This window comes from Spea bombifrons, chromosome 10 (assembly GCF_027358695.1).
Source record: "Spea bombifrons isolate aSpeBom1 chromosome 10, aSpeBom1.2.pri, whole genome shotgun sequence".
In the NCBI taxonomy this organism is placed as follows: Eukaryota; Metazoa; Chordata; class Amphibia; order Anura; family Pelobatidae; genus Spea; species Spea bombifrons.
Window position 1 is genome coordinate 11,245,497 of NC_071096.1, and position 24,747 is coordinate 11,270,243.

At 39.6% G+C, this 24,747-nt stretch overlaps 1 protein-coding gene across 4 annotated transcripts in view; it reads left to right on the plus strand.

Moving 5' to 3' along the window:
• Positions 1–15,850, plus strand: part of SYT7 (synaptotagmin 7) — a 134,247-nt gene extending 118,397 nt beyond the window's left edge. For all 4 annotated transcript variants that reach the window (XM_053449740.1, XM_053449737.1, XM_053449738.1 and 1 more), the window contains 5 exons: positions 4,359–4,629; positions 5,071–5,240; positions 10,200–10,314; positions 12,387–12,586; positions 14,298–15,850. In XM_053449740.1, the coding sequence (XP_053305715.1) occupies positions 4,359–4,629; positions 5,071–5,240; positions 10,200–10,314; positions 12,387–12,586; positions 14,298–14,402 (861 nt within the window). In that variant the 3' untranslated portion in view covers positions 14,403–15,850. The remainder of the gene's footprint in view (positions 1–4,358; positions 4,630–5,070; positions 5,241–10,199; positions 10,315–12,386; positions 12,587–14,297) is intronic.
• The last annotated feature ends 8,897 nt before the right edge of the window (positions 15,851–24,747 follow it).

Below are 24,747 nucleotides of genomic sequence, written 5' to 3' on the forward strand. Positions count from 1 at the left end.
CAGTAAATATCTCCTACAAAGTAGGACCCAACTGGCCCTCCATAGTGTAAAGTAAAAAAGGCAGTTCCTTTCTTTTTCTTTTAGCTTCTTTCTTCGTTGCATTATGCAGGGCCATCTCCGCTAACTTTCTCCCCCAAAGATGAGCATGAATTGGACCTGCATAGTGCAAAATAGTTACACCAAGGAGATGAAATGATCCTCTCACCTTAACTCATCTGCACCTTGTGATTTAGATTATGGCACAGACCATACCACCGTCTATCACCTTGACGTTCCCTTCATGTAAGGTGATCCTAGGTCCAATCTAGGGCCGATTTTGCTGACCCAATTTAGTTGGTTTCACTGAAATATTGAGGAACCATTGGAGGCAACAAAGAGCTAAACCGAGAACTGGCCAGCTCATGGCAGCACATGCCTCAAGAATATGGCCCTCAAATAGCAAAAATACCAGTTGCTGGAGGCCAAATATTGGTAGACCGTGTTATTTATTTAATTATGTATTTCAGAAATTAACAGCCTCAAGGTTTTGGCACTGAGCTTAACACTCCAGATCAATTGGGCTTCTTAGTTGAGCTTCTTTAAACCATAAGGTACCCCTTGTTTGATTTAAACAAAAACATTCATATTTTAATTAGTAAAACAAATACAAAGATAGTTTAATAGTATATATGAGAGAAGCTTCTTACATAAATATCACAAATGTTAACATTTAATTTATTCAAGATTTTGAAATCATCTGCCTTGTATATGATGCACCGGTTCCATTTGAAGCTAAGCTCATTCATAGTAATTTCATGCATACGCTGCAAACATAACAAATTTTTTAGGCTATAATTATGTAGAAAGTCTATTTTAAATAGAAAGTTATTTGTTAAATTAATAACCCTGCCTTATGTCCTTATTTATGTATTCTGTTTTATTGGTCCATCCACCCTTCCTTTCCATAAGAAACACTGTGGACGTCCACTATGCTGATGGTCACTACTAAGTGTTTGCTTATTGTAGAAGTGGATGAACCTTATATAAGTTTTGGCTTCAAATGTCCTCTATTTTGTAATAGAAAACTGGTCTAAATACAGAAATAAACCTGATTGTTGTTTTCAGGCTGTATTTTCTTTTTCAGAAGTCATACCCAAGCACTAAGCAGAATTCTTTATATGGGCCCTATCTCAAATGCAAGAAGTGAAACAGATCTACATAATTAAACTAAGGAACAGAATACCATTCAAAAAATGTAATACTAATAAAAATGTAGGTAGAATTTGCATCTCACCTCCATCCTCCAAAAGGGTCCTTTAAATCAACAGGGCCCTCAAACAACTGCTTAATCTTCTATGGGAGCACCACCGCTGCTCTTCACAGCGAGTGGTGTGCCCCTGGAGCACTTTAGTCTCCCAACTCATGTCCTAAAGCTTTCTTGGTGGTAGGATGATAACTAGTTGCAAACGACAAACTATTGTCTGTTCTGTTAACAGAGGAGATAAATGAAAACCTAAAAAATGTCTCTGTTCTTTAACATTTCAACTGAAGGTTTTCTTTAACAATCGTTATTACTGCATCATATTAATCCCCGTGCTACATGAAGAAAACCCACTTATCTAGCAGGCTGGTGTATCTTTGATCTTTTGAATAATGCTTCAATATAACAATTGTAATGGTGAATGACAGGCACTGCGGGAAAGACGAAATATATTGTCATATATCAGAAAAGTGTTGATGAAAGTAAAGACATTGTAGTGTAAAAACTGAAAAACCCTTTGGGGTCTATCCACTAATGTTGAGGGTTGACTGTGAATAGTGATTATATATTATTTTCATTTTGAGGTATTCACAGGTGTGAAGGGCCAATTCTGCTTTCTTACAAATGGAACTTGTCAGGATACTTCTCACTGAAAAATCACCAACTTTTTCAGTATGTTTTCAAACTTTCAGGTAATTGTGTAGCAACTCGGGATCCAAAGTTTGGTTCTGAGTTCAATGGCCATTGGACATCTTGTAGAAGGGAAGGAATAATGAATTCACCAAGAACTTCTACTCTTCCTGGCGCGTAGGACCATTTCATGGTGAATGTTCCGCAACTGATGGACATTCAGGGTCCTTGTAGGTAGGAAGACAGCATTGCATTGATAGTAATCTCAGACTCTAACATCCAAAACAGCTCTGTGTTAGTGAAATCCTACCATACTTGTACTATAGGATCTCAGATTTGAGATATTTCGTAGCAGAGAAAGATAAAGTGGATTTGACAGAGTGACCCATTAAAGACATGTTACTTTACTAACGACAGAGATGCCTAGGAGATGATACGATGACTGTATGCAGAAGCTGAAGGTCATTCTGCAGATCTCTTATGGGATCATTCCTTTCAATGGACTTTGTTTGTGAAAGAGGATACCTCTTGAGATCAGAGAGGTTTTAGAGACAAGGGTTCTTTACAGTAAGGACAGTAAGATGTATCATTTATTACCAAACAACTATGCAATTATAGATATGGTAGAAATCTATAAGAGTAAATGTCACGGAGTGTAACCTTTTCAGTGCTGAATGGAGAGCGTGTATAGCTGTGTACAGTGGATTTTAAAGGGGGTTAAATTAAAAAAGGTCCCCTGCCCCAGTGGGTACCATGAATGCCGCTACCTCTGTGAATCTGTTCGATTTACTTGGGCTTCTTTTGTTTTTCTTCTGGATAAACAAAGATTAGATCTAATTCTTAATTGATCTGTTCCTTTTCCCCCTTTGTCAGCCATGTCATTGTATATATGTAAATGTATCGGTATATTTTGTTCACAAAAGCTTTGCTTAAATATGCGTGCCTGTTTTGGAGGATCTATAACGTCTCTAAATGCTACATTTTATAGCACATGCAATTACTGAATAAAATTAGCATAACATGCACAATGGCATGTAAACCCACGGGAGCAGTCATTTTAACTTCCTGCTGTCAGGATTTACATTGGTATTCATTGTGATTTATTAATCCTCCTTCCTTTGGTGCAAGGAGAAGGGAAGAGTGTAACAGACAGGACATGTATTTGGTTACCACCATCTACCCGTAAACTCAACTCATCTACAGTAAGTATCTCCAAACACACAATCAACAGAAATGTTACGTGCCATGAGATTCTAACATTGCTTTGGTTATTCTACAACAACAATTAAGCAGTTTGGCGGTCATTTTCCTCTTCTTGTTTTTTTTTCCTGACCATTAACAACCATTTTGATGTTTATATATATATATATATATATATATATATATATATATATATATATATATATATAGGGATTTTTGTTTACAATGTTAGGGCAGACTGAGAGACTTAAGCCAGACTTCATATTGAGACTGACTGGTATGTTTATTTTTATGCATAAACGCTTTCATAGGCATTCTATATTACATATATTTATGTTTATTTTTGTAATATAATTGAATTCTCGGCCCTTTCTAATAATTGTGCTCATAACTTGCATTTATTGAATGTGAGATCTATCCTAATGTATAAAATTGAGATTTGGTAACCCATTCACTTAGGGTGAAGAATAACCTCTTAAGACATTACATGGAGGAAAGGTGTGAAGCCATCAGAAATTGATGTGATTTTTACAGCTGCAACCTGGTCCCAGTTTTAATTTATTTATTACCTTACATTCAAGCTTTAGTCTTCATTGTTCAGATTGGCAACTAAAATACTCAAATTGTGGTATTTTTAGTCACGCCATATATATTTTGCTTCCTATGGTCTTACCCTGTAGAATAGTCTGTTTTATTAGAAATATTGCCCTGCTGATCGCAGGAAACGGAAGCCAACGTGTCTCTAGACAGTAACTTCCCATGTTAATGAATGGGCCAAATACTGGGTTGCCAAACTCGTGTGTGTTGTGAATTTATAGATAACCAGGTACCCATGGGGTGAAGGACCTTCTGAATACATCAGTAATGAAAACCAAGGTGTCTTAAACAATGAGTGGCTGCGGGTGTTATATAAGTGGCATGCGAAAGTGCTGAGGGTATACATTGTTTAAAGCTCTGGGGAGTATTGCCATGGAGCCAAGCCCCAGATTGTAGCAATGCCCCAGGGTGCTATGAAGAAAACCTTATTGGCAGCAATAATAATAAAATCTGTTTTTTTTTAAATGCAAGCGACGTCGTCTTACGCTTAAGTTCCAAGTATATGTACTATTGGCCACTAAATCATGTGCAAGCAGAGAGTAATATCTAGCACTTTGCTTTTGTAATTCATTTTGCTGTCACAGAAAAATGTGAAATATTACTGCACCGCGGAGTCCTCTGACAGATAAAAATGTTGCAAATGAATACATTGGTTGCTGATATCTTATTCCAGGTATTTTCTTCTCTTTAGTTGTCTCCAGGGTCAGATGAGGAAGACGGCCATGACAGCCCAGGAAGAGAATCCTTAGGTCGCATTCAGTTTAGCGTGGGCTACAACTTCCAGGAGTCAACTCTTACAGTAAAGATCCTGAAGGCCCAAGAGCTGCCTGCTAAAGACTTCAGTGGTACAAGTGACCCATTTGTAAAGATCTACTTGCTTCCTGACAAGAAACACAAGCTGGAGACCAAGGTGAAGAGGAAAAACCTTAACCCACACTGGAATGAGACCTTCCTCTTCGAAGGTGAGATACTGGCATTGGGGAAGTGTTTATGGGGGTGTCTGTCAGGATAAATAAGATGAGAACTGTCGTATCATGCATGTCTACATCATGTTGGGGTCAGAGGTCGGAACCCCCGTTATCACATCCTAGCATAGCTAAACATGTTTAATTAAGGAGAAGCATATGTTCAAAGGCTGATTATTTCCTGAAAACAATGAGTTGCAGACATGTAGAGAGAGGAGTAAATCACGTAAAATGATGGCATTTTTAAACCATTAGAGGGAAGGAATTTTGTGAAGCGGTTCTTCAGGTTGTCTCAAATGGGAAAACGTATGTTATTCTATCAAAGAAGCTGCTAGATTGTTGAGATTCGAATATAATTTGTCTTCTTCAATGTCCCACTAGAATATCCCAATGGGAGAGATCGGCAGTAATATATTTGTATACTTTTACTTCCATCAGGGTTTCCTTATGAGAAAGTGGTGCAGCGGGTACTTTATCTCCAAGTTTTGGACTATGACCGATTCAGTCGTAATGACCCCATAGGAGAAGTGTCCCTTCCCCTGAACAAGGTGGACCTGACACAGATGCAGACCTTCTGGAAAGAGTTGAAACCGTGCAGTGATGGAAGTGTAAGGAACCGTTATAAATATATACATATGATTATATCACTATAATACGTGCCAATTTTTTAAAGGATTTACAGGAATTGTAGGGATGAATCGGGAACAAATCCAGGTTTACCTGAAAAAAGTCAAGTGGCAGAACCATTGCGCCCACCTAGGCAGATAAACACACTTTTGATGTTATTAGAATCCGGGGCAGATACAGAAAAGGTAGAAATGTGAGCAGTAAGCAGAACAACTGCGACCAACCGTATATTAATTTACATTTGCATTTGAAAATAACAAGGTGCATTTGCATGGCATAAATCAGTTAGTTATTCAATCACAGCGGGTCCCTTAGACTTCCAGCTTGTTAGTAAAACCAGCTGATTCCAGCGTGTAGTTTCTGCCTCTTTTGACCGATGGTTAATCCACTCATGTGCATGCAGACAGATACACGCATAATCTACGGCCTTGTCATCCAGTGGATAATACACGTAGACGAGCATAATTGTGACCTGTCTATATCTCGCCTAATTAGAGGTTATCCTTGCCTACCTTATTCACTAAAACACCATCACGCATTCCTGTGATGCACACTGCCTTAAGGGTAGATTCATTGTGTCACAACATGTAATTACAGCCATTCAGTGAGCCAGCAGAATGATAGCCGTGGGAACGTGTTGAATGCTATGTATCCTAGTTACTCTTCTAATGATATAATTGTATGTTCTCATGCTGGATATTTACATCACCTTGTGCTATCTGTATGAGCTTGTAACAAAGCCAGGAATCCAGAGAGTGGAGCACACGCCTCGTTACAGAACGCTAAGCAGCGGTAGATGATAATTCCCACAGCAGACAATGGGCACGGAAGCCGACGTAACGGCAGCTGCACAATTAGTGAGACTGTATTGCAATCACAGCCCACTAATGCCCCCCCTAGGTCTGATGAAAACAAAAAGCTATGAGTGTCAGTTATACAAGCGAGTGTCTTGTCACACGCAGCCTGACACTTTTAATGTAGATACATTACATCACTTCATTTGATTGTTTTACGTCTTGTACGTTTTACTGCTAAACATTTATTTCATTACATACTTATTGCTTGATTATGTCATAAATGGACATTCCAGGCACCATATGCACTTAAATGTATATGATAGCAAATGCAAGAAAGGATTCTGCGCAATCCCCCCCATATGCATTTTCCCCTCCCTGCTTGTGATATACAGTAAAACGCATATATATATATATATATATATATATATATATATATATATATATATGTATATATATATATATATGTGTGTATATATTGTGAGATTGTAAACCCCAGGGACCCATATGTATAATCTGCATAGCAGCTGTACTCAGATGCCATGCTAATCATCTCCCTGGGGTTCACAATCTCACAATATTTATTTATATATATATATATATATATATATATATATATATATATATATATATATATATATATATACATACATACATACATACATACATACACACATACACATACACACACACACACACACATTAATCATGCTTTTTGCACTTCTGAAGATTAATCGCTTTCCCAAACCTTGCATTTTATGGTTCAAGATGCTAAATAATTTAACATAATGGTGTTTACAATAAGCCAAACACATTATATTAGTAGACAAACGCCTTATGTGTATGTCTCGGGAGCAGCAACCTTCCCTCCCCGTCCTAGGGATCTGCATAATTATTCATCATTAAGACACTGTCCAGTTCTGGTGGAAGCTGATTGGTTGCATGAGGCTGGGGAGATAGATCCCATCCAAACGGAAAATTATTATGCAGGTTCTACTATGTTTTATCACAGATTTCTGCTTCCCTAAGGTAAAATTGTCAATTGCTTTTAAACCAAATAGCTCCAAAAATATTACAGATTGAAACAAACAAAAAAAAAAAAAAACACAAGCCATTGGAAGCTTTAATAAACGAATTTAATGATGCTAAACGCTGTGTTGATGACAGTTCCCCTTTAATATAAAAATTATTAACTGTTATGTTTTATTGTGCGGTTTGCGAGAGCAGCCATTTTACTGCTTCATCACATTTTAAATTACTGCCTTGCTTTGTGATAATAGCTTTGCAGGAGAACTGCACAGTTCCAAACAATTTCTAGTTATTGAGACTCGTGCACAGTTTGCTAAAACAACGCGAAGGAGAGTCCAGGAATTGGCTTACAACTTCCTCACGTTCAAACGCATTAGCAACTGAGGCATCATGGGAAATAAGGGGACATGCGAAAGGAGGTAGATTTGATGTCCGAGCTTGACATGTTAAAATGGAGCATCAGATGCTGATAACCATACCTGGGAAATGTTCAGGATGGACTGTCCTCCTGGGGGAGTGAGAATGACCAAACACAACTTAACCAATTACATATTAGCTACAATTCCTTTTAATTCCTGCATTCTACTCCCAACATATTTAGACAGATCTAGAGGACATCAGCTACATGATGTAGACCAGAGGAATGACATATCAGAAGGAGAACCCAAACACCCAGAGCCTAGCAACACATGTACCCCCTTCAAGAAAAGAACTTCTGAGTTTAAAGTCTGTTAGAACCATAGATCTCATTGGTTGCCCGTACCCTTCAATTTAAATCCTGGCTTTCACCTACAAAGCTTTCCATACCAGTTCCATACCGGTTACCTCTACTCTCTTTTTATTAAGAACTATAATGTTTGTATTCAAGTCTTCTTAGGCACTGCCCCTTCCGTTGGTCCCACTTCATGAGCGGAGAGGTTAACGTTCCTCCTAACCTTCCCTAGTCTCTCTGCTGCATGTTTCTCATCTACTTACCCTTCAGTCTGTCTCTACAAATGTTTTGTAATATCATCTAGTTCAACAATATTTACACTAAGATTCAGTTCAGATCTGATTAACCTTAAACATTTCCACCTGTGTAATACACCCATACCTCCTTCTGGATTGTAAATGATGTGATGCACCACAGAATATGATGGTGCCATATAAATCAGTAGATAATAACTCATCCCTCTCCTTCCTGGTACGCCTGATCTCTTCCGTGTGATACTGTGCCACCTTGATTACTTGTACAAGAATACGTGTCTTCATAAAATACCGTGTTTGAGTTTTGGCATCACAAAATTGAACATAATTTAGAATCCCACACGCAGACAAAGAATTTCTTTAAATACATCTAAAAAATGGACACGCGCCATCATTTTCCAGCTCAGCACATGGGGCGCAATCCAAATATATTTGCATAGATACATTAATCCATCCAAGACACATCGTAGCAGTGGAGGAACATACAATATCAAAAGTTAGGAGAAGTTTGGGGACTTCATGGAATTATGAAACCGTCACAGCCAAAAGGTGATGGCTAGATAATTAAATAGATAAATAAATGTACACATTTACTACTACAGCATAGGCAGCCAAAGCATTAATATTAAAAGTGCTGTCATACGAGACACAAATATGGTATTTGCTTTTCCTGGATAATAAAGTAAAAATAGCTCTGTAACAGGTGCAGCAGTGTGGGTGTAAATACACAAGCTTCCAATAGCCACTCCAGATGGCTCGCGTCACCATGAAAATTTGCCTTCACGATAGATTCTGCCCAAAGGAAGGTGTATTCATCTGATCGCAACCCGTTTATACCTACACGGAACGAGGGAGCACACTGCCTACAGAATCTTTCATACTTCAAACTAAAAATACCTTCTTAGAACGTTTTACTTTCTGGGTAGAATAATGCCTGGGAGGATCAGTGGGCAAAAAATGCATTAATTAGCAACAGGCACGTTCTTACTTGTGGCGGACATCACCCTGGCCAATAGCTAGAGGCGATTACTGGATATCAAACATACACCGCTCTGAGCTGGCCCGCATAACGCATAATTCACTGGGTGAAGATATCTCACTGATTTAGCTATACATCATACAGGGCCATCGAAGATGGGGTTGCTCACTGGGGTTGACACTTCAAAATATATGGTGAGGTCAACATTACTATTCAGCTACTGAATATGTTGGAAATCTCTATATATTTTTTACCTGCTGTACTCTGGCTGGAATCTGCTTTAATTGGATAATGTTATATGTGCTGTGTTGGGAACTTAATTCTTCTTTTGATGTTTACAAGTGTGTGTGTGTAATAGATACATGCATATATATTATATATATATTATTATTTATTTTTTTCTCTTACTTAAAGTGTTGTTTGCCATCACATAAGCATCATGGTCGCTATTGGGTTACTATCTACTGCCAGAAGGGTCAACAAAGCCATGTTCAGTATTACAGACCCAAGAACCCAAGTTGGGTCACTTTCTAAGAAAACCTTGAGTTACATTTATGTATACCGGTAGTTAACCCCCAAAGAAGAGAAATATAGGAAATGAAGGAAATACTTTCCCGTAAGGATATTGCTGGTACAGCGTCAAATTCTTCAGAACTTATAATGTCCTCACATAATGTGAGCGTGTAAGAAACAAAAAAATGAAAAAATCATAGCTTAGTTATAGCGTTATATATTAACTTACTTAATCTAATTTCAAGTATTAAAAAAAGGTAGACTCTTGTCTGGGAAAGGAATAACCTACTAGTCCTATGGACTTTTTATGTAAGGAGATATTGTTTCTTTTAAATAAGTTATATTAAAGTTTTTTTTTTTTTAATTGTACCCCCCCCTTTACTATTTTTTCCTTAAGGGAAAGTATTTTCTTTATTTCCTTTTTTTCTCTTTGCTTTTTCCGTGTGTGCCTGGGTGGTTAACCACCGCTATACATAACTACTTCATTTGAACACAAAGTGAGATGTGTTAGGGTGTTTTGCAGCACCAGATACATATTATTGGAGTGGATATAAACCCAACAAACATTTACCACAAACATAGAAAGTGTGCTTAGACGCGTCTCTGTTGTATGTTTACTGGAGTTGTTTGCCGACTGTATCTTGTTTTTGTTTTTATAGGGAAGCCGCGGCGAGTTGCTGCTATCCCTGTGCTACAATCCATCAGCAAACTCTATTATCGTTAATATAATCAAGGCACGGAATCTAAAAGCCATGGACATTGGAGGAACCTCAGGTCTGTACTACACTGTTCCACACTGATGATGTCATCAATATGCAGTGAAATCATACACTCAAAATTTCAAGAGTTAGTCCTACTAGTGGGTTACCCATTCGTGTGACTCTTTATATACATCACACGGTAGGAAATATACATCATAACATTATAATTAACTGACTAGCATAAGGAAGCCTGGCTAGCAGGGCATATTAAAGAGAGGAAGGCCGCTTATTTAAATAGATGGAAGTAATTCACTGTCAAGTCCCTCCAGAGTTTCCTTGCGTGGGAAAGACAAATGTTGGAATCAGCTTCCTTTTCTCAGAGTTTATTAGATTTTTCTTGGTGCTTTATGAAAATGAACGAAATGATGAACGGCATAGAGTAGTACCCTTCTCCACAGGTTGGAAGTGATGGTGTTAGCCTAGGACATCTCTTCTATTGCTATACTGCAGGGCAGTCTTCCTGTGGTGGGTGTTATACTGCAATAGCAGCTGGAGGGGCACACATATCTGTCCCTCATTTGGTTTTGGCCAAGGAAGAGGCTGAATATCCTTACCACCATGGGACGTGCAACCTCAGAGCAAGAAGACTGGAGACCTGCAATCCACCATGGCCCTATCACTGGTTCACCAGAAAAACTAAAATAAAGGCTAGAGGGGGTACTTACAAGCTGGGGCAAAGATGGCACAGACAGGCGGTTTGAGAGTTAGGATGGCACTCATAAGCTGCTTGGGGCAAAGGCAGTCACAATCTGTTTAGGGCTCAAGAGCGGTTTAGAGCAAAGGTGGAAGTGTGGGATATGTTGCCTGTGAAGTTGGAGGGCCCTGGGGCATTTTTCTATTTACGCCCCTGCTTACAATATAAATTCTCCAGTATTATACACTGAAAAGTCTAAACGACTGAATAGTGTGACGGATCAGAAGGGTTATTATGAAAATTTGTTCATGTATTTGCATACAAGAAATGTATTATTCATTATAAACAAATATATAATACCTATAAGTACAATTAACATGTGCATTTATTGTATGAAAATCTATGTTTGTTCAAATTTAGATTATTTGGTTCAGTCTGTTTTATCAAACATAAAAATATGTGTACAACGGATAAGAGAGGGTGTGCGCCACCTACAGGTTCAATCGTATAGTGTTGTGTTTTTTTATTTGTTTACACAAGGGTTTTTAACAAGGTTAGAAATGATTTTAGAATTGCTGACTGTTAGAATCTCACACATCCTTATTAAATGATGTTCATACTTTTTTTTTTAATTTGGCATAGATCAATCCTTAATGCCTCATTCGCCTTGTTTGTGTCCCATTGGTGTGGTTTTTCCATTTGTTTTGTTCCAGTATTTGGGTTTCTTTGTTTTTTTTCTATGAAACAAAATGATTTTGCCGTTTTCATTTTTATCTGCAAACTTTACCATCATAGCTGGGACCAAATGCATGCCCATAATAAAAGTAAATAGATGTCAGCAATGTATTTTTGGTCAAAAGATAGTTAAGCCTGCCTGCCATTTCATAGAAGTTCAAGAAGGTACGGCCTATCCTTTTTATTTAGTTAATAAGCCCTGCTACCAAAACCACTACTACTGTAAGGTATCTGTTAATGGGGTAATAAGAACATTAAGTACCTTAATTTACACACAAGAGATATCAAGGTTACAGCAGGTTTCACCCTCAAAAGGTGCCTTCACATTGCAGGAAACACTGAAACCCGTACGATCTACTTTGTTTATACTCTAAATGTCCTCCATTTCTGGTGATCTTATGTGGCATACGTTATATATCATTAAAATAAAACTTCCCTTGGTAGTGCCCCTGTACTAAATCATGCCTCTCTCTTTTTCTATTCAGCTTAACAATGACAGAACAGTTTGTCTCCAGTTAGGGGACGCATCTATTTGTTATTGTGTGTATATATATGTGTATATGTATATATATATATATATATATATATATATATATATATATATATATATATATATATATTATTTTTTTTAAGTATTTATGTTACTTGTGAAGTTGTAAGGGTATATGGCAACTAATAATAAAACTAACCGTGCTATCCCTATCCTCTCTCCTCAGACCCATACGTAAAAGTTTGGCTTATGTACAAAGACAAGAGGGTTGAGAAGAAGAAGACAGTGGTAATGAAGCGCTGCTTGAATCCTATCTTTAATGAATCTTTCATCTTTGATATTCCCACTGAGAAACTCAGAGAGACAACAATCATCATTACAGTCATGGACAAAGACAAGCTTAGCCGCAATGATGTTATTGGCAAGGTTAGTTCCAATAGATGGGTCGTGTGTCTTTTTTTCTCATGTATAGTGTGCCCATAAAGGAGGGTTAATTAACTAAGAACAACAAGAAGGAAACAATACTATGGAGACCCGGAGTGTCAATCCAATGCTTGTAAGTGTTTAATCATATCCACATGGAGCAAAACACATCACAGCAGATCAAAAGCAATATCTTAGCGCGTTTCACACTTACAACTTCATAGTTTTGTTTCCTTCTTGTTTTTCTTACTGATTGGGGCAGACGTGGTCCTCCTCGGGAAATCCACGGACCTAGTGTGAGTTACTCCCGCATGTGTGACTGTCCAGACTGCCAGTATCCTCCCAACGCTGGTTTCTTCAAATGAATTGGCTATAATCCAGATTCTCGGTTGATCCATGTGCCGCACTACCTTAGTCTTCTTTGGCTTTACTGCGGCCCTGCTCTAGTGCTTTAGGTTTGAAGGCTTCAAACATTTCTGGAGTTTTGGATAATCCAACATTGAGCCCAACACTTTGACACCCCTGTTCTGAAGCTGTTGAATATAACTTTCTTAAGACAAGTGATGTGAGAGCGATTTATCTACTATATAAAGGAACCAGGTAGCTAAATCTATACTGCCCAATATGAAGACTTCTAAAAGCCTGTGCAGAGATACCTCCACATCTCCTATTATTTCAGGTGTCAGTTATTTTGTGGAGATCACAAAAGAAATGATTGAAGGGAGCAGAAGAAGACCTGTCTTGTATCATTCCGTTTACATAATCATATATGTATGAGTAAGAATTCAGTAAAAGCCACCACCGTTACTTTTGGACACCATATCTAAGGTGACCTAACCCTTAGCTGGAAGTTGATTAGCAGTGCCACTTTTCAATGGAGAGTAGAGAAGGAGGGAAATTAGTTTATGGGGCAGTTATTACTTACACAGACGTGCTGAGGTTAACTAATCCTTAATTCTAAGCAAAATTATGCCTCAATAATTACACCAATTAAAAAAACAAAAAGTACACACTACAGTTAGTTTTGATCACAGCATTTAATGATGTTAAAAAGTGCGTGGGTTATTGGACGCTAAATGTAATGAAAGGAACACAGGATGCGGTGGCTGGGGTAATGTTGATTATATATTTTTATATACATTTTCAAAAAGTATAAGGATAAAGGCTTGTGAAAGATAAAGGATGGCAGAGTGACACTGGGTATAATTCCTTGATGAGGTGACCTTTCATGGAACGTTAAATGCCTATATGATGAATGCCAAATGCTAAAGGCAGAGTGCCAAATGAGGGGAAATGAGATAGTGAATGACTCTGATATCAGCATTTTGTGTGTATGGAGAGATCCGGACTGCAAAGAGAAGATTGGGGCATTTAAGGCAAGGCTCGAGTATGTGTCCAGCAGACCACCGGGCATGAAGGAGAAAAGGGTGGAATTTAGCATTCAATAGCATTGGATTCTGCTAGATTCATATAGCTACTGAGAAAAGTTTAGTGTAATTTGAATGCTGGTCTATACCATGTCATTACGATTAGGATCTTTAGTCTACTTGGCTAGGAAAGCAAGGCGAACCTTCTCAGACCCACAAACACTGGTTAACAAACTGGAACCAGTTAGAGTAGAGCATGGTGAATAGTTAGTTTATGGTCCCACTGCGTCCTATAAATACATGTGAAGTCTGTTTTTAACTTTTCATTATTTCTTTATTTTCACTAGATTTATCTGTCCTGGAAGAGCGGTCCTGGTGAAGTGAAACACTGGAAGGACATGATTTCTCATCCTAGAACAGCTGTAGCACAGTGGCACCAACTCAAAGCTTGAACTGACGGCCGCTCTGCACTCTTATCATCTCCTGCAGTCTTCGGTTATATCCAACCAAAACAACAATGCATTGGCCACGCTCTTATTGTCTGCACAAACATAGCCTGCAGGCTTATCCAAGGAACCGTCAGCTTGGAACTCTGGGTGCCAGGAAGCCCCAGGGCCACTCTGTGCCATCTGCAGCTCCTTACCAAGGACTGAGCTCCTAATTTCCTAATATTTGTTACAACAGGCACAGCTGCGGTTTTCCTCCTGGCCTTGTGAAGGCTCAGGCACCTCCCAACACAGTGTTATAGAGACGCTGGGAAGGGCAGGACGGGATTATCCCGCAGGACGCCTCTCACTACGCCGCAGGGCCTGCAAACTTTCCACGGCTTTTTCAAGTATGTGATTGCCACGGAAGCACGTCAGAGTGCGGATGATCTTCGCCCACATTTCAACTCATTTTTTGTAGTGATGCGAAGGAGCGATAAACCCTGTCATACTTTTTGTGGGGTTATTTTTCTTTATAGAACACAGAGATAATGAGCAATACCAGTGATATTGCCTCTTAGAAACCTCAGTAGGTGCCGTTTGTTGGAATGCGGAGGTAGGGTTAGGACGAATTCCGCTCCACAGGTTCTTTGCCGTACATGTGTGGTTGTCAGTGTCCAATGTGTGTAAAGCAATGTGGGTGTGTGTATGAGAGTGTTTTTTTCTTTTTTTCTTTTCTCAACAACTCACCCCTTTCTTCCTCTCCTCCGTTTTTTCGCAGGCCAGGCCGATGCTTTGCCTAGACCTGCGCATCTTCGTACCGTAATTCTTTGTTGTTTTCTTTGTTGCTTATATTCTTATTTTGTTTTTCACAAGAGGTTATTTTTCAGAGTTTCGCTAAAAAACTAAACAAAAATAACAAAAAAAAAAAAGTGTCAGCCGCAGACAATGTTGTGTTATCGAGAGAGACTCTGAGCCACGGTTGTTATGTTGTTTTGTCGATTTCATAGAAAGTTGATGTGGGATAGTTAACAATCACTCTGCTGTCACAGAGGCTCATGATGCATTGTGTTCAGCTCTCTCTCTAACAGCAGATGTATATCAAGAGCAAGTTCAGAGCCAAAGAGAACGCTGTCTGTTATGGTAAATGGAGCTCAGTATTTCCAGCCTCTTGGAAGGAAGGGTGAGACACAGGTCCTTGTCTTTTGGTGATATCACGGTGTGACCTGTTTGTTTGAGGAAGCCACTTACCTTCTGAGCATCACCAGCCAATTTGAGTCTTCCAGGAAGAGGCCTTGGACTTCCCCAGGGTCTCTCTTTCTCTAGGCTCCTGAGACCCATGTATAAAGTTAAAAAAAAAAAGAAAAACAAACTAATTGAGTTGTAAGTATGACCTGGTGATTATGGTGTCTGTGTGGAAACAAGAGGAAAAAAAAAACTATTGTGCTTATTAAAAGTGAAATATTTTCTGTCTAGCTCTCATTCTGTTTAAATAAGCCATAAAGGGGGACAGGGTAACATGATGGCCACAATTATGGGAAACTCTACACTCAGAATCCCATGCGGTTTAAACAGTCCACAGGGAATGCACATGGTAGGGACCCAATAAAGTATCAAAGTAAAGGTATGGCTTCATGTGCGTATATGTCTCATGTATAGGTATCATATGACAAAATGGACCACCATTGGCAGAACGTGTGCTTGGGTTATAGGACATTATCAACACAAGATCATTCATGTTTTTGTGTAACCCCTTGTGAGCTTGTGAACCCCTGCTGTCTGCAGGAGGGTAAGATGACATGAATGTAGCGTGTGGTAATTACTGCAATTGAATTCTGTCAATTGAAAAGATTTACAGTTATTTAATTACGGTGACATGGGTTACATGGGATAAATATCTCTCCTGTATTCAGTTTCGTTGTTACCATGTGGGGGTTACAACATGAAACGGAGTAAGTGAGTAGAAAGAGAAAGGCATAGGGAGAGATTTCATTACCTACAAAAGGCACGCCACAGTGGGAATAGTCAGCCACACTCGGCGGGGCCTAAGGACCTGGTCCAATCGGGGGGTACTTGCCCTTCCAAGATGCACACGATTTCAGTGCTAGTTAACCAATATAAGTGCAAACTCCAATATTGTTTTCAAGTATCTAATGTTGACATAGAAGAATTTGACAGTGTTTTTTTAGTACCACTGTAAGAGCAAACACTCAAAGCATGTGTTCTTGAGAAATATGGTATCAGAATTTGATGAACAACCAGATATCAGAACGAAGAAAAAACGCAAGCAGTCAGTCGTTTGGGGGTCCTTATTGAATCGCACGTCAGGCATCCCCACCACGACTCTTCTAAATTGATAGACGAGTTTGAGCTACGTTGCCGCTGAATGGCAGTTTAGTGATCACGGTGCCCCGATGAAGACAAGCACCGGTATCTGAAAACTTTCCGCTGTGTTTAGCTCTGTCTTAAATCTTAATCCCTGCCTGGTCAGTCAGTTCTCAGCATTGCAAAGTCCTAAAACAATCTCATTCCTTTTAATGTGCCTCTGCAATATTACAATTAGAGTTTAGATAACCCATCAAATTCTTAAGACTTAGCTAAATATATTCATTATGAATCAGGATTGGATATATATCCATGGATCCATCTGGGCATGGATTCATAACCAAAACAGTATAATTGTAAACCTTTCTGGTATAGACAGAGTTAACAGAGCAAGAACATTTGTATAACAGCTGACAATGAATAATTTAATAATTCACATTCACAAAGATGGATCCTAACCAGAAAATCCTTTCTTTGAACGTCCCTTGCGGGCAATTCGACTGATTAAATAAATTAACATATAGATCAAGAAAGAGCAGAGTCTACAAAACCAACTACTTGTAATAAACTAGGAGATTTTACGCACACAGAACCCAGGACGCGATGTTCAAAGCGATCACAGATCAAAATACTGAAAAAACATACAATGGGTTTTAAAAATACTAGATCGTCAATACTGTAAATAGGTCCTTCCAGGGAGGAGGACGGGTCCACAGAAAAGGATGGTTTTAGCACTGAAAATTAGCAGCTAGGAGCAGAAATTACTATTATAGTTCTAATACAGAATACTAACCTTCTTTCCAGTTAAAAGAAAAGTTCTGTTTAGTTTGTCTGTGTTTGGACTACAGGTAAACACGGATCCTGATTCTGTAACATCCCGAAAACCTGCACAGTAGGGAAAACAAGGAACGCTTAGTTGTCACGTGACACAGAAACAGCCATTGATAGGTTATTGCCATAGACACTGAAAAGCCTCTTTTAAAGTACATGGGATGCTTTTATGTATTTAAATCTCCAGAGAGACTTTGTACAATAGCAGGCTTGATACCGGTGTGTGAAGTGAATATTTAAGTGGGGAGAGGCACTAGTGTGGAACATCAGGATTAGCCCATGCATTTGTATTATTTAATATATCATTTGCAGGCCCTGAGTCAGCAATTTCCAGGTTGCCTGTGATCTACACACTTAGGATTAAGTAACACTGCATTTGACCTACAATGGTTGTTTTAGGACACCATCCCAAGCAGCTTGAGAAATGCCGTCACAAAGAATTAAAAGAAGAACAAAAAATAGTAGAGATAACACTCTGGGGAGAAATACTAATACTCATCATACTTAAATCTTTTTTTTTCAAATTTAGCCTCTCTTTACTACGGCTTAAAGAAGAACATCCTCCAGTCATCCATCATACGGTAGAACAAGTCTTCCTTACCCAGTTCCAACATCTCCTGTTATGTTGTAAGGTTTTGTGCCAAAATATCTTTCTCTGAAATCCTATGATGTCTATCATTTAACATATAGTAATCAAACAGCGATTATTGTGCCCTACATTCATAAAGCAGGAGTGGGGCATAATACCAGGGCTTGCAAGGGGATACCGGGCAATTACCCCCTCGGCTGGGATGGTTTAAAGGTTTTGGGCCACTACCTTTCTGAATGTTTTGCAGACACTCTACATATAGCCACCTGAGTTTATGATGAGAGCTATTCTATACGGAATTTCTGGAGCATCTACGTCGACGTGCTTCTACACCATTTATAGGTCTTCTATGATCCTTTTTCTGGTGACAAGTTTTCTCTGCAATAGTGTATTGCATCATTTTACTTCGGGGACCCTCGGTTGGACTTGCCCACCTGGCTGAATGTTGCCCCCTCCCCTGCACGACAACTAACCGTTTCCATGGGCCAATCGTACCTTGATCTGACCTCAAGTCTACCCTCGCTGCAGGCAATATCCATTACTAAGACACTCCAGTCGCTGGATGGTGAGTGAACAGTCAGTGTATTAAAGCAGAAACCCGGGGGCATTTTTCCACTGAATAATCACATTACAGAGCATCACTGGGTGTCTATGGTGCTGCTTAGCATGGAACCTACAAATAAGCTTACAAAAAAACATCTGCAGCTGAGCCTTTGTAGTAGGATTGTCATCACACCCAGGTACTAAATAAAGCAGATAGGAACACGATGAATAGGCTTTGTAAAACTCTGTAAAGACAAGCTCGGTGTGTTAGTCTAGCGCTTGAATACACAGAGAAATTATCTCTGGAAGATTTTTACTTTTACTTTAAAAAAAAAAAAAAAATAATATATATATATATATATTGTATATATCGGATCTGCATGGTTATGCTTTCCTATTATGTTATTTCACCCGGGTTCTTAAGTTGCTGATTGTTGCTGAAGCAGGAGAGATAACTACAGAACAGAATAATGTTGGCTCTGATCTCATAGTCCATTATATGAAGCTTTCAAATACATACCGTATTGGCTCGGATATAGGCCGCCCCCGTATATAGGCCGCACCCTAAAAGTTTGGTGCTTTTTTAAAGAAAAAGTTTTTTTTCTTTAAAAAAGCACCAAAAAAAACATGCTGCCACTGTCCTCCCCCCCCGAGATACGCTGCCACTGTCCTCCCTCCCCGCGATATGCTACCACTGTCCTCCCTCCCCGAGATACGCTGCCGCTGTCCTCCCTCCCCGCGATCCGCTGCGCTCCCTCCCCGCGATCCGCTGCGCTCCCTCCCCGAGATCCGCTGCCCTCCCTCCCCGAGATCCGCTGCCCTCCCTCCCCGAGATCCGCTGCCCTCCCTCCCCGAGATCCGCTGCCCTCCCTCCCCGCGATCCGCTGCCCTCCCTCCCCGCGATCCGCTGCCCTCCCTCCCCGCGATCCGCTGCCGCTGTCCTCCCTCCCCGCGATCCGCTGCCGCTGTCCTCCCTCCCCGCGATCCGCTGCCGCTGTCATCCTCTGCCCCCCCTCCTCGACTTACCGGAGCAGACTCCCGGGTGTCTTCAGGGCCGGCGAGGGACATCTACGCAATACGCGTATGCAACTTCCGGTACCGTTACCGGAAGTTGCATTTGCGTATTGCGTAAATGTCTCCCGCCGGCCCCGCAAGACACCCGGGAGTCTGCTCCGGTAAGTCGGGGGTGGGCAGAGGTAAAACGCTTAGATAACCTCCCGTGCCGGCACCCCCCCCCCCCCCGTGGGAAGTGCTGGCAGGGGAGGCTGTCTGAGCGTATCGGGGAGAAGGATGCAGGTCCCCTGCACCGCTGCGGGGGATCTGTATCTTAACCCCGCTGCCTGCCCGGGGTTAGACCCCGAATATAGGCCGCACCCCCACTTTAAAAACTTAAAGTGGGGGAAAAAAGTGCGGCCTATATTCGAGCCAATACGGTATATCCAAAACAATTACAGCAATTAGCAAACAAAAAACAAACCCATAGCTTCCATAAATTCATTTTGTAATGCTAAAAATTGTCGCACTGTCTTAAATTTATCAAAGACTTCACTGACATAGACCAACTTATATACAACAGAGACGTACATAGCAGGAAAAGGCACAGACATGGTTCGTGGCAGACATTTTCACAGTTGCTGGACACAGTGAAGGACACTGGTATTTCTTTTTTATTATTATTGAAAACGTACAAAAGCCATACAATATAAAAAATATTATTAAATTGAGATAATACACACACATTCATGCTTGCCCTTAAAATCTAACATCCTGGCTTACACTTGCCCTTGTCTTGACAATTACAATTACTTATTTGTCCTTAGTGTCCTTAGAATTGTTGCCCTAAGAAATAAACACTTTTAAAACATAAACATTTTTTCTCTCTCCACCCTTTCTCCCCGTCACTACCCTTTCTCATAATTTCCACCTATCGAATTATCTCTCCTCTTTCTCATTATGTACCTATTTTCTCTTTATTTCTTCGCTTTCTTTTTATGGCACCCCTTTCTCTTTATTACTCCCCTTTCTCCTTATTGCTCTTCTTTCATTTTATCATTCCTCGTCTTTCTCTCCTTTCTCTATATATCCCCCCTTTCTCTTTATCTCACTTGATCTCTCCTCCTCTTTTCCCTTTGATGACCCTTCATCTCATCTCATTTCCTCTCCTCTTTCTTTCTATCTCATCTCTTCCCTTACTCTTTTTCTCCTCTTTCTCTTTATCTCTTCCTTTTATCACTACCTCTCCCCTTTTTCTTTGTTTATCCTCCTCTTTCATTCCATTTCTCATTATCTCATCTCTTCCCTTTTTTCTTTACCTCTTTCCTTTCTCTTTATCTCTCCATTTCTCTATACCTTTCACTTCCTCTTTAACCTTCACTCTTTGATCACTCATTATCTCTCGTGTCATTACCTTTTCTCTTTTGTCTTTATCTCTCCTCTTTCTCTTTCTTATTTCTTGCCATATCTTCCCTTTCTATCTATATCTCTCCTTTCTCCACATTTTTTTTTACTTTTCTCCTTCTCCTTTTCTTTATTCCAAACATAGGCGTCCTGTGGTGGACTCGTGAGGTCTGTTCCTGCAGACCTATATTTTACTGCTCCTTTATGGTGTGTATGTGGCTTCAGTACTGAGCGCTAGGATATCATGTCATATGCTGGTGATCAGTATAAGTCACCGCCAGGCATGGTGAGCAGTGAAACAGAGGTCTGTGGGAACAGACCTCACAATCCTTTTATTTTGGGCCTGTTATTGGGAGATCCATGATCCTCCCAACCAGCCCTGCTCCCCCATTGGCAGGTAGTCCAATTCACTTAAGGCCTTAAAAGGATAATATAACCGTTTAAGGGGATTTCAACGCCTTCTGTTGTGTAAGCTGTCTGAATCCAAATCCCATCTAGTTTAAAAAAAAAACAGCTTTTAGCACAGCAGACATGGTTATTTTATAATGAATGATATCTAACAAAAGCAGGAGACCAGGCAGACTCCTAGTCAAGTTGTATTGGACACGTATGGACACATATTGAGCCCAGTGAGTACAAAAATTATCTTTAATTGCTCCACTCCCAATCTGCCTGGGAGTCTCTAGCTGAAGCACTGCTTCCCATAGTCTCCCTTCTCTTTCCAACCCATTTAGTGCTCTCTAAAGGCTAACCCTGTCCTTGTCCATGACTAGCCCCACCCCTCACATGGCTAACCATGCCCCGATACAGCTATCCCCACCATTATGTATATATATAGCACTGTGCCTTCATGAAGCCACTTCCTCTGAAGGGCTCCAGATAGCCTGCCCTTGTACCTATGTACACCAATGGAGTATACATGACCTTCCATTTAAGCAGCTCATACAGGAAATGAGGTCACTACATAGCAACTCTCTAGATGGACCAAATTCCTTTAAAATTATTGTTCACAATTGTATTAATTTAAATGTCTAACATGTCTTAAAGACTGTTTTATGGGTGTAAAGAATACTATGGGTTAGGATGTTGCTATTTAACCTAATTAAGACACTTTTTATGTATTGGTGGCTTGGAGCCTAGTAAAACAGTTATTTAGGGTATTGTAAAAATGAATATAGCTTTTCCCATTAGCAGTTTCATGTCTAAAAAAAAAAATCTGTTTATGGAAAAAACATTTGTAATATTTAATGCATGTATCATGCTTTTTGTATCTGTACATACTGTATATGGGTAATGCAGCAATTAGGACACCATATTTTTCCACAGGAGGATTATCACCAATGAAACCTAGGGTACCGCCTAGTGACTTTCATCAATAGAAGAGTCCTACCAGATAACTATCTCTTTTTCTTTTGCAAGTGTTTTGCATGACTTAATGGAACATTAGGGACCATGGGACAGTAAAGTAACCTTTGGCACGCCAGAAGTTTTGTGCGATAATCCCCATTATGCGTGTGTTATAGCATAGCTCTTATAGATATGATACAGTGCAACCTAAAGTAATGATTAGCACACAGTAAACCTGACATGAATACAGCATGAATTCAATTACTAAATATTGAGCCAGACACTGATGGTCGTACTGCATAACTCCTATCATAATATATTGAGCCAGACAATGACAGTTGTAAAGCAGAACTCCAATTATTATATATAGCAAGTCATACACTGAAGATGGTAGAGCATTACTCCCATCGTTATATACTGAGCCTGACAGTGGTGCAGTATAACTCCCATGAATATATACTGAGCATGACAGTAGTACACCACATTTTTAGATATTTTTCATAATAAATGATGGTATATATATATATATATATATATATATATATATATATATAATTACTTCAAAAGAAAGCCCTACTTGGAAAAAAAACAATATATGATTTGTGTGGGTGCACGAATTGAGAAAGAGAGAAATTACAGAATTACAGAAGAATAGCAAAAACACAAAAATGGCTTAGGCTTAAATTAATAAACAAATGAATAATAATAAATATAATGAACCCCTGCACGGCAAAGCATTGTCAGTAATGGGTTTGATGACAACCCATTGTCCTTCAGGGGTTAAATGATACATAGTGTACAAATAAATAATATCTTTATACAAAAGCTTTAAGAGGAAAATCCTTACTTAAACCTAAAGGGGAAAGGGTTTTAATTTTATAGATCCAAAATCTTTCCCTTTGAAAACGTCTGTTAGTTCTATTACCCCTTTTCCACGTAGAAGGTATGGATTCAATCTCCATAAATTTCCAATTTTGGAAACCTCCTTTAGAACAGGTGTTCAAATGAACTTGATGGTCTTTTTTTTCATTAGAATAAGATTCATATGTTCCTAAATTCTGACTTTTAATGGTCTAGTGGTTTCTCCTATATATTGAATGCCACAGCCACATGAAATCATATAGACAACATATGTGTTTTTACAGTTTATAAATGTTTTAATTGGAAATATGTCACCAGAAATATGTGAAGAGAATGACTTGTGGGTACTGGAAATATTTCTGCACGCCGATAAAACCCTTATTGTTGTAATGATACTGTTGCAGCAGACCCCATCTTGGGACCCCATTTGAGTCTAAAAACAATAGTTTTTATACTCATGTAGCATACTTGGCTGCACTTATGTCATGAGGTGGTTGCTGCCGCTTCGTCATCACCACTCTGGCCCTGATTATAGACATGTTAACAGCAGTGCCATTTTTGTGATTTAACGCCATGCATTCACCAAGGGCCATGGGTTGTTCCCTCACTTGATCCATCTCTATTTGCCCCAGTGATGAAATTGTGGTTGTGGTGGGGAAGTATGTATAGTTTGGGCCAAGATTAGAAAATAATAGAAAAGATAGAGCTTGAGTTTTGCAAAATGCACCTGTCATTATCTGGGCAACTCCATCTTGACCTGATTTATTTTGCCCATCAATTTATTCCACCGCCAAGAAATTGCCATGTCAGCAGAAAGGAGGAGCGCTCAGGACAGATGAATAATTATGCCTAATATGCAGGATATTTGTAAGATATATGACAAGACTCTTGGAATGTGTTTGCACAGTTGATAGAACATAATAATTCTTGGCCTAGTTGGACTTAAAGTTACTGGAAGTTTTTTTTCTAGAAATTGTTTAGTAATTAACTCGGTTTATAGTAAGTTCCAAAGATTTGCCCACCCAATTAAGAGTCAGTGTACCTGGTGCTGACGTGGTCCCACTTGCCATTCCCAAGAAAAGTGAAAGCTCTGCTTAGTGATTTACACTTGCAAGCGATCGTTCTTTCAACGGTACCACGTGGCCACATAGGCCCTACATCCCACACAAAAAAGGCAAACTCCAATCACCATCCCATCAATGACAGACACAAAGTAATTCATTAACTTGAGTGGCGGGAGCGTCATGAAATGGTTTTCCATGGCAGAGCAGCTGCATGCAATCCTCACATCACCAAGGACAATTCCAAGCGTCGGATCTAGCGGTGTAAAGCACGCCGCCGCTGAACTCTAGAGCAGTGGAAACGTGTTCAGCGGAGTGCCGAATCTTGCTTCTCTGACTGCCTGATGGGTGGATTTCAGGAGAACCTTACCTGCCTGACTGCATTGTGCCAACTGTAAAGCTTGGTAGAGGAGGGATG